Source organism: Bombus flavifrons, chromosome 8 (genome assembly GCF_040668555.2).
Source record: "Bombus flavifrons isolate JBK064 chromosome 8, iyBomFlav1_principal, whole genome shotgun sequence".
NCBI lineage: Eukaryota > Metazoa > Arthropoda > Insecta > Hymenoptera > Apidae > Bombus > Bombus flavifrons.
The window spans coordinates 3,254,565-3,272,735 of NC_138449.1; the positions used below are offsets into that span (position 1 = coordinate 3,254,565).

At 34.1% G+C, this 18,171-nt stretch overlaps 1 protein-coding gene across 1 annotated transcript; it reads left to right on the forward strand.

Moving 5' to 3' along the window:
• Positions 1-389: 389 nt before the first annotated feature.
• Positions 390-4,302, forward strand: LOC138182774 (uncharacterized). The gene is made up of 6 exons (XM_069118971.1): positions 390-623; positions 899-1,717; positions 1,778-2,141; positions 2,223-2,526; positions 2,620-2,920; positions 3,035-4,302. Exons 1-5 carry the CDS (start codon positions 496-498, stop codon positions 2,709-2,711), a joined length of 1,707 nt encoding a protein of 568 aa, XP_068975072.1. The 5' UTR covers positions 390-495; the 3' UTR covers positions 2,712-2,920; positions 3,035-4,302.
• The last annotated feature ends 13,869 nt before the right edge of the window (positions 4,303-18,171 follow it).

The window sequence follows — 18,171 nt, forward strand, 5'->3', positions numbered from 1 at the left end:
ACAATACAAGTTATCTCCAAAAATATGATACCTTTACCACAGATGAAGTACCTTATATATGGGATTGGAAATAAAATACCCTTGTATCCTATATATAGCTATTATTATTTTTATATAACTATAAAGTTATAAGCAGAGTGTCATGTATATTCAGACATTTTAAAAGTCTTGCTTTTCATTCTACTTCATTGTTCTGTGCTAAGATAGCGACCAGCAGCAAACTTATAGATCATAAGATTAAAAATTCATTAAATATGAAATCTATCTTGTAAATATTTGTGATAACATCTTTAATAAGTAATGTTTATTGCTGGTTTTATTATTATTGTAGTAATTCTTATTGAAGTATCATCCGTCGATAACATATTGATTCACTATTTTCACTATTGTAACCTTGAACTTGACTCACGTATTCACTGTTTGTGGGGAGTGTCTGCAATCTTGTATTAGTAACTATTAATTATTATATCTTTTGTATAACTTTTATTAATAATTATGGATCCTTCGATCTTCCCTGAAGAAATTTGGGTAAAAATCTTATTATATTGTGATGTACCTGATATTATTGCTATTGGTAATACGTGCAAATATTTGAGGAAAGCTTCAGATACTGATTACTTGTGGTAAGTTTGAGATTAAGTTTATGTGAAAAATACATTGAAGTTCGATAACTCACTTGCAAAGTAAATAAAAGTTTGTACTATTATGAATTTGCAATGTAAGACTATAAATAAGATGACACTTCCGCAAAGTTCATAATTATCACATAAAATTTCTTTGTATAAAAGGAATTTATCATTAATTGACTCTATTAAAATATACACAATTTTAAAAATGAATGTATATTTAAAAAATTATTGCTATTAACTATTTACAGAATTCATTCATGTCTTTCCAGGAAAATGAAGTGGCTACAATTGATTTCAAAAGTACATTTTAGATTTCCAGATATAAAGTGTTTACAATTACTTAGTGTCAGCTTTAAAGCAATGTGCTATAGATTATATATGGTAATTACATTGGGAGAAAATGTTCATTTCCCAAAATGTCGTCACTGCAGTGGCTATACATGTCAAAGAAATTGCGTTGAAGGTTCTAGCGCAAAAGTAGTAATTGAAATTGGAAATAAGTATACATGGGTTATTGAGCCACACTTTGAATTAAGAAGACATTTTTCAATGTTTGGTGTACCTAAATATAATAATGAAACATATTTGGAACAAACACAAAATGTCCCAAGTAGTAGTACACGTCCAAAATGTGATGGCAAATCACTAGCTAAAAAGTTAAAACTATTGAAATTATCTGAATTAGCAACTGCTAAAATCCCTAGACCTAGTGGTCCATTTTGTGTTTTTTGTAATTCTGTGAAATTATATAGAGAAAAAAAGAGATTAATTACTCATCAAAATGATCCAACATGTTATGCAAGGCCAAATCCAATTTATGAGAAACTTATAAATGGATATTGCACTGATACCGTTGAAGTACTTGGAATTCCAAATGTTGATCTTGTTAGTCCAGCAGAAGCATTATTAAGTGATGGAACATTTCCTGTTCTTAAAACATTTGTTGGTCATTTGTTTCATCAAATGAGATTAACTTCAACATTAAGGAAACCCAATGCAGTGCTCATGTTTTGTGAACCTTTAGCTATGCATCCAATGCTAAGAAAACAATTGTTGCATTACTTGTTCCAAGAAGTCAAAGTATCAAGGTAAGATAGAAAAATTATATTGTAAGAAGGTATTCTTTTATAAAGTAAATAAATTTTTAGAGTATGTCTGGTTCCTAAACCTTTAGCAGCATGTGCAATGCTGGATGTGGAAACTTGTGTCGTAGTTGATAGTGGTGCTTTAAGTACAACGGTAGCTGTTGTAATTGGTGGACGTGTTATACCACAACGTTGGAGATTATTACCTGTTGGTGGTTGGCATGTAGCTTATCATCTAAAACAAGCTATGCATTGGTATCTAAAAGGATGTTATCATATTCCTATATCATATCTGGATACATTACCTATTAAAGAAAGGTGTAGACTAAGTTACAATATCAAAAATGAAGAGAGAAGAGTAGGACAAAAGAATGAAGAATGTATTAAAGTTAGAGTTCGAAGTTATACTGATAATAAGCAATTTCTGGTTAGTGAATTTACACATGTATTCATACAGTTAAAGTCCTTTACAAAGTTTGGTGTTATAATAATTATTTACATTTTTTAGAGAGTTTCCTTGGGTTCAGAATTATATATTGCTCCCGAAATGATGTATATCGACCTTGGCTTACCACAAGTGATAAAAGATGTAACGTCTGGTTTATCGGAAGAAATATTGCATGATTGTCTCTCACACATTTTGCTCACTGGAGGCAATACACACCTTTCAGGTTTTGGGCTAAGATTGACTAAAGATTTACGAGAATTATTACCAGAGCACAGCAAGATATTAGAAGTAAGAAGTTGTCCTGGTACTCATAGTTGGAATGTTGCAATGGGTTCCACATACGTGCCTTTAGCTGTACATCCTGGTAAATATATAATAATCTTTATGTAAAAGACATTTATTTGTCTAAAACAATATGTGCATGTATATAATTCATTTGCTGTAATCATTATTTTAGACAAGACACCACCAGAATATATAGAAGGTAATCCATTTTGGTTGTCAAGAGAAGAATATGTTTTATTTGGGTGTGAATCGTTAGAGCAGTAAATCCGTAATAAGTGATTTTTTACAATGTCAATACTTCACTTATTATATAAATGCAAATTTTTGCATGTGTAAAACTGTTGAAAAAGTAAAGGAAAAACTGTCATGAAGAAAATCTTCTCATGAATTGCCTTTAAATTAGATGCAAAATATAATCGTAGATAATTGGAGGAGCATTCCAAGATAAAGTGCTTGGACAAAAATAGATATTGGTTGGTATTAGAGATTGTTTTCGAAAATATTTTCTTATATAAGAGATTTCATACATTTATTCAATGTTTTGGAAGGCTCAAAATCATATTAGTAACATACATGCTATGTTGTAGATACTTCTGGGGCCCATCTTACAAGGAAACGGAAGGTGTAAGCTCTACTAATATGTATCCAATGAATACTGGGATAGACACACGTTTCCGCACCTATCTTGCAATGTTATGCCCATTAAGCACTTTTTGTCACTACATTATCATTGATCTCTATCAGTTTAACAACATTTTAAATCCATTCAATATCATGTATCAAATCACGTCACTTCCAAATTCTCTTTTACGTTTTCTTGACATTCTAAAACGTCACTAGTAATTAAATCCTCAACTGATCTCATAATGTAGCTAAGATTTCTTAATTCAAATCGTAGTAAGTTAAATAAAATTGTTTCTACATCGTAGAACTTAGTCAATATCTGGATTTTCTACTCTTATTGAATAGCACCTAAATCCAATAATATGGATTCCGTCCATCCTAAGTTTTCAACAATATAACGTTACATTATTGATCGCTTTTATAAACTTTAGATAAATGATCAGTAAATGAGGTACAAAATTGGAGAACATTTATATTGTAATATGTATTCTACATCCTCTATTTTACATTAAATTTTAATACTTTTATTGCACATCAGGTTTTCCTGGTAACTCATTCCCATTAGCATTGAGAATTAATCATTCCATACTCATGGCGAACTGCCATTTATGGTCCATATTCTCAAAATTGTATCTTCTCCTATCCCTTATAAGATGATTTTTATGTATATAGCCCAAACAATAATTTGTTTTGTACATACATACATACATACATACATACATACATACATACATACATACATACATACATACATACATACATAAATATATGTTTTATTGCTTAATGTACAGGTAAATAATTTTACAAAGTATTATTTAAAAATAAGTATTATAAATTTTTAAAAACTTGTTCATGATTTCCTAAATTTACAATACATCATTCTTGCCAAAATAAGAAATATCTATTAATAGCCAAAAGAAACAAAAAATAGCAACATTTCTAGTCACATTGAATATAATTAAACTATTTAGACTTCTCTTCCAAGATAGTAAATACTATTAAAGAAAAGAATTTATAATGAGATTTTAGAACCATGAATCTTTAAATATTAATATTATGCAGTATATGATTATTGTTACCATACTTTTCTTCAATTCTAGATATGATTTTGTGAACAATTTAATATGCAATTGCTGTTTTTGAAATGTACATTAGATTATTCTATTAATTCTATTAATTAATTAGATAATTCTATTAAATGTTAAGCTGTAAGTAAAAACTTATATAATATTTAAGAAGTTATACAACATTTTAATACTAATTTAAGGAATACTCTAATATAATAGTATATAAATTAATTTAAAAACGTATATTATAAATATCATAGTAAACAATGTTTTTGTTATTGAAAAAGAATCTATGCAAGTTATTACATTATTGAAACACATTTTAATTTATGATCTTATGATTATTGCGATATATATATATATATGCTTATATAAGGTATAATATAGGTGCTTATATAACATAAGTCTACATAATGTAAGCATGTATATAATTTAATAATTTTAAGCTATAAAATGATATGAATATTTATAATACAGTTTTTACAAATTACATACATTTAAGATCTAATTCATGTCATCTTATCTTAAAATGATTTGAATAATTCGTAATACTATATAACGTAATACATTATAACGTGACATAATACAACGTAATACAATATAACGTAATATAATATAACGTAATACCAAATACCGTAACGTAACAGTATAATGTAGTATAATATAACGTAATTCTATACAGCGTAATACTATAAAACGTAATATATTATAACGTATTGCTATATAACGTAATATTGGGTTGGCAACTAAGTGATTGCGGGTTTTGTCATTACCACTTAAGGAAAAAATCTGCTATCGCTTAGTTGTCTACCCAATACATTATAACCTAATACATTATAACGTAATACTATATAACATAACTCATTATAACGTAATATAATATAACATAATACAATGTAACGTAATACAATATAACGAAATACTATATAACGTAATATAATATGACGTAATTCTATATAACGTAATACTATATAAAGTAATATATTGTAACGTAACTCTATATAACGTAATACATTATAACGTAATATAATATACCGTAATATATAACGTAATACATTATAACGCAATATAATATACCGTAATACTATATAACGTAATTCTATATAACGTAATACATTATAACGTAATATAATATAGCATAATACAGTATAACGCAATATAATATAACGTAATATAATGTAACGTAATACTATATAACGAAATACTATATAACGTAATAGAATATGACGTAATTCTATATAACGTAATACTATATAAAGTAATACATTGTAACGTAACTCTATATAACGTAATACAATATAACGAAATATTATATAACATAATATACTATGACGTAATTCTATATAACGTAATACTATATAAAGTAATACATTGTAACGTAACTCTATATAATGTAATACATAACAACGTAATATTATAGAACGTAATACTACATAACGTAATATAATATACCGTAATACTATATAACGTAATTCTATATAATGTAATACGTTATAACGTAATATAATATAGCATAATACAGTATAACGTAATACAATATAACGTAATACTAGATAACGAAATACTATATAACGTAATATAATATGACGTAATTCTATATAACGTAATACTATATAAAGTAATACATTGTAACGTAACTCTATATAATGTAATATATTACAAGGTAATTCTACATAACGTAATATATTATAACGTAATATAATATACCATAATATTATATCATGTAATTGTATATAACGTAATACAGTATAACGTAATATAATATACCGTAATACTATATAACGTAATATAATATAACGTAACTCTATATAACGTAATACTATATAACGTAATACTATACAACGTAATACGATATAACGTAATACTATATAGCGTAATACTATGTAACGTAATACTGGGTTGGCAACTAAGTGATTGCGGATTTTGTCATTACCACCTAATGTATATAGTATATATTATATAGTATTTTATATATAATATATTAAATTTATTCGAAAATATTAGAATAGTTTATTGGACATCGATCCGAACTCTACGTAGTTCATGACGGTGTCTCGGCTGTCTGAGGAGCGCATGTTCCACGGTTGCAGAGTTTTTTGTTAATCTGAGGTGTGTGAGATATTTTGTGTATCTGGAAATTTAAGTCAAAGGTACGTTGGTCGCAAATTGTGGTAAATACAACGCGAAGGATAATTTTAATTATCTCTTATGCAGTTATAGCTTATCGTATCTGTTTGTTTTCTCTTGTATAAATTGCTCTGCGAGCATGGATGGACGATGCATCTGGAGAAGTGGACTGTGACGAATAACAACGAACAGCAAGAGGATTAACAAGAGGAAGAAGAAAATGAGCGTTTAATCGCTGATAATGAGAAATTGTATTATCTCGTTGGTTATGTGCGAGCTTGGGAGGAAAAGTGTGTAACGAGGGGAGAGCAGGAAGAAGTAGCTCGTAAATGTGTAAATAAGATGTGTAAAAAAAAAAAGCGTTTGGGAATGTGAAACGTTTTCCTTGAAGTAGGTAATAATGAAGGCGTAAAAATATAGGGTGAAAAGACGAGATATGTAATAAAGATGCATAAATAAAATAAACGCGTTTTTAGCTTGGGTGTGTGAAAGGTGGAGCAGGGAAGGTAATAGCGATGTTGACCCAGCATGAGAATTTGTCAAAACATGGGTTAATTTTGTTAGAAAATTGTAAAATATGTAAAAAGATTGTAGACGTTAGATGCGTGAAAGTTGAAAGAAGTAAGAAAAGAAGGAAAAGAGAGTATAAAATGATAATAGGTAATACGTAAGGCAATATAATTTTTTGGATGGCAAAAGAATGGATTTGTTTGGATTCTAGGAGACTAAAGAATAAATAAAGATACATTTAGGAGATATGTGTGCCTTGTTTATTCGACCATCGACCATAAATTGTGAAAGTAGGCTTTAAAAAGATAAATGACAGATAGAATAGCTTTTAAAGGTCAAGAATATTGTTGCGTTAAGAAAGGTGTAATTGTGAAATGTATGGGTAATGGAATAAAATACCACTACGGAAGGTAATAATTATATCTGGAAATATATTAATAAGGAATAACATGATTGCAATCTTGTAATTATACAGATAATATATGGAAAGTGATTAACGTTAAATGACTTACATCTAAAGGAATGAAATATGAATATGAATCTAAAGGTATTAGAAATAAAATGGAACTGTATTATTAAATGTGGTAATTAATAGAATTATAGGAAATATTGTTGAGAAATGTTAAGTTGGTATGATCGCTGGTTGCTACAAGCTAAGTTGGTACGACTTCTAACGACGCTCTTTTGTCTTAGAAGTCGACCACGTTGTTCTATTGACTTGGAGATTCCTGTGTAGTAAGACGTGTTATGAGACTGAATTGTTAGACTGAAATATATTGGAGAAAACGAATCTAAGTGAATCGTTATTTTATAAACCCAAAACCTTATTAAATAACAGGTTATGGGCCCAGGGCAGTAAACTGCGGGGAAAAACGGTATTATTTTTGAGTTTTTTTTGTGTTTTATAAGATAATCCGAGAAGAGACCACGACATGGCCGATCACGACAAAGTAAGTGATGTGGACAGCGATATGAAGCCGGTCCTAAGAAAGGACAATTACGAGTATTGGAAGACAATGACGGAAGCCTCGCTAGTTTTCCTGGGTTGCTGGGAGGCAATAGAACCAGGATTTACGGCAGCGCAAAGGCTGGACCCAGAATGCATGAGGAAGGATAACATGGCAATTGCGTATCTTTTCCGACATATTCGCCCCGAATTTATCGGAGAAATTAAATCCTTGAAGACAGCGAGGGATTGTTGGAAGGCGCTAGAGGACGTCCATGGGAGGTCCACGTCGATGGACACTGTCCTATGCATACGGGAACTGGGTACCATAGAAAAAACCCCCGATATGGACGTCGGAAAATACTGCGGTAAGATATACGACTTGTGCGAAAAAATTTCCAACGCAGGTTTAAGAATCGAAGACCACGTGATGGCGTGCTTCATCTTAGCCGGCCTCGTGTCGGACCCAAACTACGCGACATACCTTAGGACGGTAAGGCTCGATAAGAATCTAACATCGAGGGTCGTAAAATCCGATCTCCTACTTGAGGAAAGGAGAACGGAAGCGGCTATGGGTCCATCCGAAAAGAATAGTGCAATGGCGGCTTGCAGACAATCGCAGACCAAGCCCCAACAAGGTCAAGATGGCACTAAGAAGAAGTACAAAAACCCAAAAGATAAAAAATGCTACAAATGTGGAAAACGAGGCCACATATCGTACAACTGCCAAGACAAGGAAGGGAAAGATCCAGAAAACAAGGTGGAAGATAAACCGAAGTCCATGGGACTTATCTCCACACTGGCTTTATCATCTATCAACCACGTGGAAAGGGACAGGATCAGCTATCTCGACTCGGGAGCCTCAAACCATATGACTCCGGATAGGTATCGGTTCGTGGACTTCGTGCCTGCTTCCGGACAGATTCGGATTGGTAAGGGGTACCTGGAAGTCAAAGGAAAAGGCACGATCGTCGTGAAGGTTAATTCTATATAACGTTATACGTTATAGCATAATAATACATAACGTCATACGTCATACAGTAATATTGTAGAACGTTATACGTTATATGGTAATACTATATAACGTTATACGTTATAACATAATTCTATATAACGTTATACGTTATAGCGTAATACTATATAAAGTTATACGGTATAACGTAATATTATATGTCGGGTTATGGTTAGAATTTTGGGCGTGTAACAACTCTTCACGTGAATTAGCCATTGTTTTACACACCCGAGATTATATTTACGCGTATATACAAGTCTACTACAAAGATTAACAAATAATAAGTCTAGTGAATAATATGCTTAACGAATAATAATGTTAGTGAAATAATAAGTTGATCAAATAATAAGTCTAACAAATAATAAGTCTAATGAATAATACGTTTAACGGATAGTAAGTTCAATGAATAGTATGATGTACGAACAATAAGTTTAATGAACGCTATTAACAATATTTTTGAGTTGAAACGAATCCACGGCCAACGGGATAACTCTTTACTAAGCGTAGACTGATCTTAAGCACAAAAATACGATGGTTGAAAACACGACGTGTCACTCTCCAAAGCAGTCGCAAGAATGCCGGCCTCGTCGAGATTTTTCTCGCTGTACGATTGCATTTGTTTTTCTATGCCCGTTTGGAAGCATCGAGAAGGTTTCAAACGCCGTTGCTAGGCAGACTCGTTGGAAGCATCGAGAAAGGTCCAAATGCCGTTGTTAGGCGGTTTCTGCCTGGAGTTTGATTAGTAATATAATGTATGACCCACTGTATCACACGTGGCTAGGCCCGCTCCCGAGGCCGCATGCCGTCACAACCACATTTCTCGGAAAACCCATACAACCACTCCAGACCTCCGTTAGTCAAAACGTACATCCCGTGACCGTGGCTACGTTCGGCGACCAATTGTCACCTCGAACCCAATCTTGATATCACAAATCTCGAACAATTACAGCTATGATAAAATCAAGGCTAGAGTACTAGAGGATGTTCCCAAAATTTCCAAGGAACAGCTTCGGCTTTCCTTTCATCTCCGACATATATATGTCGGGGTGGCGTTGTGGTCAGGATTGTGGGTGTTTGGTGAGTCTTCATTGAAATTAGCCATCGTTGCGATATAATAAAGACGCAGTTTATTAGCACAGGCACGGATGATACAAATTTGACAATCGACTATAGTGATTAGGCACCCGCGATACTAGTAACAATGGTCTCGGGTTCGATAACGAATCCGCGGTCAACGGGATGATGGATGAACGTGCCCACAAAATCTAAGTCGGACTCTTTGTTAAAACGGTGAATACCCACCGAGCGTACAGACGCTAAGTGAGTCGCTAATACGATCTCGCGAGAGAATGACTTTTCGTCGCGACGATGCTGCAGAGGAAAACTATGATGGGGTGTGTCTAAGGACACGAGATCATCGGATTCGTCGAGGATAGTCCTCGTTCAGAAAGTAAGGGAAATTAACGTTGCTGCTAATTGGTCAATCTCCATATCGGTGGTTAGAAAAGATGCCAGCCGCCCTCGAAGGAAAGTTGCTAGTGGGAGACGCCGTTCGTTGAAAGAAATAGATCTCCCCTATCTTCCCGTAGTTGGGACAAAGACTGTTTATCTGTTTGAAGGACTTTAGGTAACTAGATCTTAGTGTTTATAACGGCCCTCGGGCTAGCTGATCACGTACTGTGGAGACACATCGACATCTGGCAATCATCTTACTCGAAGAATAGGGACTGCGTGTGGCCACGGGACAGAGACCGTTGGAATGTTTACTGTCGCGTGTCGCCAGAGATATTTCTTTTAAGGAGAGCTATAGAATTACTTCATACCTTTGTTAGGCAAAGCGTTCATCCCGTGACCGCGGCTACGTTCGGCGACTGGCTATCGCCTCGAGCCCAAGCTCATTATCACAAATCTTGAACAAATACAATCGGATCGAAAGACGACAATTGTTTAATTACGCCTATGATAGAATCTAGATTACGGTGTTAAGGGATTTTCCCGGGGTTCCAAAGGGAGGACTCCGATGTCCTTTCATCTCCGACATATATATATATATATATATATATATATATATATATATATATATATATATATATGTCGGAGTGGCGTTGGGGTCAGGATTGTGGGTGTTTGGTGAGTCTTCATTGAAATTAGCCATCGTTGCGATATAATAAAGACACAGTTTATTAGCACAGGCACGGATGATACAAGTTTAACAATCGACTGTGGTGATTAGGCACCCGCGATACTAGTAACAATGGTCTCGGGTTCGATAACGAAACCGCGGTCAGAGGGATGATGGTTGAACGTGTTCGCGAAGTCTAAGTCCGCACAATAATTTGTAAGAACGTTACTTCCTTCAGTTGACGAGATCGCGTGAAAGAATGCCTTTTCCGTCCCGATGATGCCACAGAGGAAAACTATATCGGGGTGTGTCTAAGGGCACGAAATCATCGGATTCGTCGAGGATAGTCTTCGTTCAGGGAGTAAGGGAAATTGGCGTTGCTGCTAATTGGTCAATTTCCATATCGGTGGTTAGAAAAGATGCTAGCCGCCCTCGAGGGAAAGTTGCTAGTGGGAGACGCCGTTCGTTGAAAGAAATAGATCTCCCCTATCTTCCCGTAGTTGGGACAAAGACTGTTTATCTGTTCGAAGGACTTTAGGTAACTAGATATTAGTGTTTATAACGGCCCTCGGGCTAGCTGGTCACGTACTGTGGAGAGACATCGACATCTGGCAATCATCTTTCTCGAAGAATAGGAACTGCGTGTGGCCACGGGACAGAGACCGTTGGAATGTTTACTGTCGCGTGTCGCCAGAGATATTTCTTTTAAGGAGAGCTATAGAATTACTTCATACCTTTGTTAGGCAAAACGTTCATCCCTTGACCGCGGCTACGTTCGGCGACTGGCTATCGCCTCGAGCCCAAGCTCATTATCACAAATCTTGAACAAATACAATCGGATCGAAAGACGACAATTGTTTAATTACGCCTATGATAGAATCTAGACTACGGTGTTAAGGGATTTTCCCGGGGTTCCAAAGGGAGGACTCCGATGTCCTTTCATCTCCGACATATATATATAACTTTAGTAATGATAAAGCTAGTAATGATAACTTTAGTAATATATATATACCTTTAGTAATGATAAAGATTGAAATTCTAATAAACTTTGATAAGAGTAAAAACTTAAACTCTAATATGAAAGTTTAAAATCTAAAAATTAAGAATCTAATGATTTCTAAAATATGTTAGTCATTTGTTTCATAATTCTGTATTAAGACTTTAATACATATTTTATTTCAATGAAAGAATAACCTCAGAAAATGCTAACCTCATAAATTTTCAATCGAATTGCGTTTCTTAATTGATAGTGATCAAAGAAAAATATACAGAATAGACATAATTGAAGTACGATATGTAAAGTTAGTTACATTTTTGGATTTTGAGCCACCATTGGAGCATTCCCAAAGAAGACAAAGAAGTTGAAGCTTTGATACATCTATAATAAGACATAAAATATCATTAATATCGTTAATACATTATAACAAACATGGAACTTTAGATAATGGAACAATAAGATAATACGTTAAAAATTCATTTGAAATAAGAGAATAATTTCATACATCGGGATCTTTCAAAAGAATCAATGGACTCACGTGACGCACTCTTGTGCACAAAATAACTGCAAGATTCAGTGAAGGAGAAGAATAGATTTTTATATCTCGTTCCAAATCAGATAAGTATCATTGTACAGAATGGGCTCAGAATCGATTCGACATATCACACGGTGTCCCACGATGTCCAACGGTGTCCAACGGTGTCCCACGATGTCCAACGGTGTCCAACGGTGTCCAACGGTGTCCAACGGTGCCCAACGGTGTCCAACGGTGTCCAACGGTGTCCAACGGTGTCCAACGGTGTCCAACGGTGTCCAACGGTGTCCAACGGTGTCCAACGGTGTCCAACGATGTCCCACGATGTCCCACGGTGCCCCCGTGGGGGGTATTAGTCCAGTCTAGATCACCAAAACTATTTTGGATGATCAAGACCAGACTATATTCAAGTAGTTTTTAGCTTGATATCGTTTTCAAATAATAATACTAATATTCAAAATAGTACTTGGTGTATTATTATTTGGAAAACGATACCAATTACCGGGACCCACCACGAGGAGGTAACTACGCTCGGGTCCCATTTACATAAAGAGTTTCTAAGCATTGGAAGCAGAGATGTAAAATTATTTTATAGTAAAGAAGTGGCGTGTATTGAAATTTATTAATTAGAATAGCTGTAGTACGTGGATCCGCATAATCATACTTGAATATTGAATTTATCATCGAAGAAACGAAACTATGCGAGGTACCAATTGTAGTGCGTATGGACAAATGATAAGATGTCGTTGCCTTCGGTTAAATTGCACTTGCTTCCTTGATTCCATGAATATGGTGCTGTGTCCTTGGTTTTGAGCAGAAATGGAAAATTACATCTTAAAATTATACTCTGTGTTACCACAGGTTTTATACGAAATAATGAAATGAGAGATTAATTACTGTATTTATAATTAAAAATAATGCTATATAGAAATAAAATAGCACTTCAAAGACTTTATGGATTCCGTTAATAAAATAAAACAAAATAAATCATTAATTCACTCACTACGAATTGATAGTATTGATTTAAATCAATGGATGTGGAGTTACAAATTAAAGGCTTAAATGTTATAAATTAATAGCTTAAATGTTAGAAATTAATGGCTTAAATGTTAGAAATTAATAGTTTAAATGTTATAAATTAATGGCTTAAATGTATAAAATAACAGTTTAAATGTTGTAAATTACTGGCTTACATGTTATAAATTAATAGTTTAAATGTTAGAAATTAATGGCTTAAATGTTAGAAATTAATAGCTTAAATGTATAAAATAACAGTTTAAATGCTGTAAATTAATGGCCTAGATGTTGTAAATTAATAGCTTAAATGTTATAAATTAATTGCTTAAATGTTATAAATTAATAGCTTAAATGTTGTAAGTTAATGGCATAAATGTTATAAATTAATAGTTTAATAGACGTTATAAATTAATACTTTAAATGTTAGAAGTTAATAGATTAAGTGCTATAAATTAATAGTTTAAATGTTGTAAATTAATAGCCTAAATGTTATAAATTAATAGCATGAATGTTATAAATTAATAGTTTAGACGTTATAAATTAATTCATTAAATGTTATAAATTAATGGCTTAAATGTTATAAATTAATAGCTTAAGTGTTGTAAATTAATGCTTTAGACGTTATGAATTACTAGTTACAATGTTGTTGTTTGATATTTTTTCTTACTTACCTGATATTTATGTTCTTCTTCGATGTTCACTCTCCGGAATTTCAGGCACAAAAGAATTCGCGCGCGACTTCCGTGTTCCTTATATAACATGACAAGGCGTCGGTTTGTTAATCAAACGGTAACGATTTTTTGACATAGCAGGAGACGGTTTTTCCATTATAACAAAATCAAATCGAACGATTTCTTAATATTTATCATAAATTGGCGCCTTCAACGATTTAATACGATATCCATTTTTATCATTTTAATAGTTTCTACAAACTATGCCTAAATTCACACCTCCATGATACTAGTCTTTGACTATCAATTAGTTTGAACAAAAAGGGAAAAGAGCCTAAGGGCAGTCGATGACGATACTGTGAAATAAGTTAAGGTATTAAATAATCAGACAGGTAACATTCATATTAAGCGTTGTATTATATTATCGATATTCGTTTATTTACTCCTGCTAATTAAAAATAAAATGACCTTTTTTCTTGAATAACACCTACATTACTGTATGCGATATTTAAAATTCTTAATTAATACTTACTTAAAAGTCAGGTTCTTTTTTAATTCCACTCAAGTTGAACGAGTAAATTTACTCGTTATAGCTGTAACATAAAATGGCTCTTTTTTCTTCAATACCGCCTGCATCGCAGTACGTGATACAATTATTAATTATGTAGCGAATAATATGAACTACTTGACTATAATCCCGGTTAGATTCGTCACAACGTTTGCACTGTGTCCACACCGGTGCCAGACAAATCCGATGCTATTATAGTTTTTTTTAATGTTCATGACAGAAAATTCAATTCAACGTATCTCCGCTGTTCTTCGGGATACATGGACAATTCGATACGCGTTCTACTGCACATTTGCTGCTTTATACAGCGTATATGAGAATGTTTGCACTGTGTTCACACTGGTCCCAGTCGAATGCAATACAATTTTAGTTTTTTTTAAATCTCAAGGCCAAAAATTCAATTCAACGTAGATCCTCTGTTTTTCGGGATACATGGACAATTCCATACGCGTTCTACTCCACATTTGCTGCTTTATACAGCGCATATGAGAATGTTTGCACTGTGTTCACACAGGTCGAAGTCGAATCCGATACAATTTTAGTTTTTTTTAATTCTCAAGGCCAATAATTCAATTCATCGCATCTCCGCTGTTCTTCGGGTTACATGGACAATTCGATACGCGTTCTACTGCACATTTGCTGCTTTATACAGCGCATATCACAGTTTTTGCACTGTGTTCACACTGGTCCGTGTCAAATCCGATACAATTTTAGTCTTTTTTAATTCTCAAGGCCAATAATTCAATTCAACGTATCTCCGCTGTTTTTCGGGATACATGGACAATTCGATACGCGTTCTACTCCACATTTGCTGCTTTATATAGCTCATATCAGAATGTTTGCACTGTGTTCACACAGGTCGAAGTCGAATCCGATACAATTTTAGTTTTTTTTAATTCTCAAGGCCAATAATTCAATTCATCGCATCTCCGCTGTTCTTCGGGTTACATGGACAATTCGATACGCGTTCTACTCCACATTTGCTGCTTTATACAGCGCATATGAGAATGTTTGCACTGTGTTCCCACTGGTCGAAGTCGAATCCGATACAATTTTAGTTTTTTTTAATTCTCAAGGCCAATAATTCAATTCAACGTATCTCCGCTGTTTTTCGGGATACATGGACAATTCGATACGCGTTCTACTCCACATTTGCTGCTTTATACAGCGCTTATCAGAGTTTTTGCACTGTGTTCACACTGGTCCCAGTCGAATCCGATACAATTCTAGTCTTTTTTAATTCTCAAGGCCAATAATTAAATTCAATGTAGATCCTCTATTTTTCGGGATACATGGACAATTCGATACGCGTTCTACTCCAAATTTGCTGCTTTATACAGCGCTTTTCACAGTTTTTGCACTGTGTTCACACTGGTCCCAGTCGAACACGATACAATTTTAGTCTTTTTTAATTCTCAAGGCCAATAATTAAATTCAACGTAGATCCTCTATTTTTCGGGATACATGGACAATTCGATACGCGTTCTACTCCACATTTGCTGCTTTATACAGCGCATATCATAATGTTTGCGCTGTGTTCACACTGGTTCCAGTCGAACACGATACAATTTTAGTCTTTTTTAATTCTCAAGGAGAATAATTAAATTCAACGTAGATCCTCTATTTTTCGGGATACATGGACAATTCGATACGCGTTCTACTCCACATTTGCTGCTTTATACAGCGCTTATCACAGTTTTTGCACTGTGTTCACACTGGTCCGAGTCAAATCCGACACAATTTTAGTCTTCTTTAATTCTCAAGGCCAATAATTAAATTCAACGTATCTCCGCTGTTTTTCGGGATACATGGACAATTCAATACGCGTTCTACTCCACATTTGCTGCTTTATACAGCGCATATCAGAATGTTTGCACTGTGTTCACACTGGTCCCAGTCGAATCCGATAGAATTTTAGTCTTTTTTCATTCTCAACGCCAATAATTCAATTCAACATATCTCCGCTGTTTTTCGGGATACATGGACAATTCGATACGCGTTCTACTCCACATTTGCTGCTTCATACAGCGCATATCATAATGTTTGCGCTGTGTTCACACTGGTTCCAGTCGAACACGATTCAATTTTAGTCTTTTTTAATTCTCAAGGCCAATAATTAAATTCGACGTAGATCCTCTATTTTTCGGGATACATGGACAATTCGATACGCGTTCTACTCCACATTTGCTGCTTTATACAGCGCATATCAGAATGTTTGCACTGTGTTCACACTGGTCCCAGTCGAATCCGATACAATTTTAGTCTTTTTTCATTCTCAAGGCCAATAATTCAATTCAACGTATCTCTGCTGTTTTTCGGGATACATGGACAATTCGATACGTGTTCTACTCCACATTTGCTGCTTTATACAGCGCTTATCAGAGTTTTTGCACTGTGTTCACACTGGTCCCAGTCGAATCCGATACAATTTTAGTCTTTTTTAATTCTCAAGGCCAATAATTAAATTCAACGTAGATCCTCTATTTTTCGGGATACATGGACAATTCGATACGCGTTCTACTCCACATTTGCTGCTTTATACAGCGCTTATCACAGTTTTTGCACTGTGTTCACGCTGGTCCGAGTCAAATCCGATACAATTTTAGTCTTTTTTAATTCTCAAGGCCATTAATTCAATTCAACGTATCTCCGCTGTTTTTCGGGTTCCATGGACAATTCGATACGCGTTCTACACCACATTTGCTGCTTTATACAGGACATATGATAATGTTTGCACTGTGTTCACACTGGTCCCAGTCGAATGCGAAACAATTTTAGTTTTTTTTTAATCTCAAGGCCATTAATTCAATTCAACGTATCTCAGCTGTTTTTCGGGATACATGGACAATTCGTTACGCGTTCTACTCCACATTTGCTGCTTTATACAGCGAATACCAGAATGTTTGCACTGTGTTCACACTGGTCCCAGTCGAATCCGATACAATTTTAGTCTTTTTTAATTCTCAAGGCCAATAATTAAATTCAACGTAGATCCTCTATTTTTCGGGATACATGGACAATTCGATACGCGTTCTACTCCACATTTGCTGCTTTATACAGCGCTTATCACAGTTTTTGCACTGTGTTCACACTGGTCCCAGTCGAACACGATACAATTTTAGTCTTTTTTAATTCTCAAGGCCAATAATTAAATTCAACGTAGATCCTCTATTTTTCGGGATACATGGACAATTCGATACGCGTTCTACTCCACATTTGAAGCTTTATACAGCGCTTATCAGAGTTTTTGCACTGTGTTCACACTGGTCCCAGTCGAATCCGATACAATTTTAGTCTTTTTTAATTCTCAAGGCCAATAATTCAATTCAACGTATCTCCGCTGTTTTTCGGGATACATGGACAATTCAATACGCGTTCTACTCCACATTTGCTGCTTTATACAGCGCATATCAGAATGTTTGCACTGTGTTCACACTGGTCCCAGTCGAACACGATACAATTTTAGTCTTTTTTAATTCTCAAGGCCAATAATTAAATTCAACGTAGATCCTCTATTTTTCGGGATAC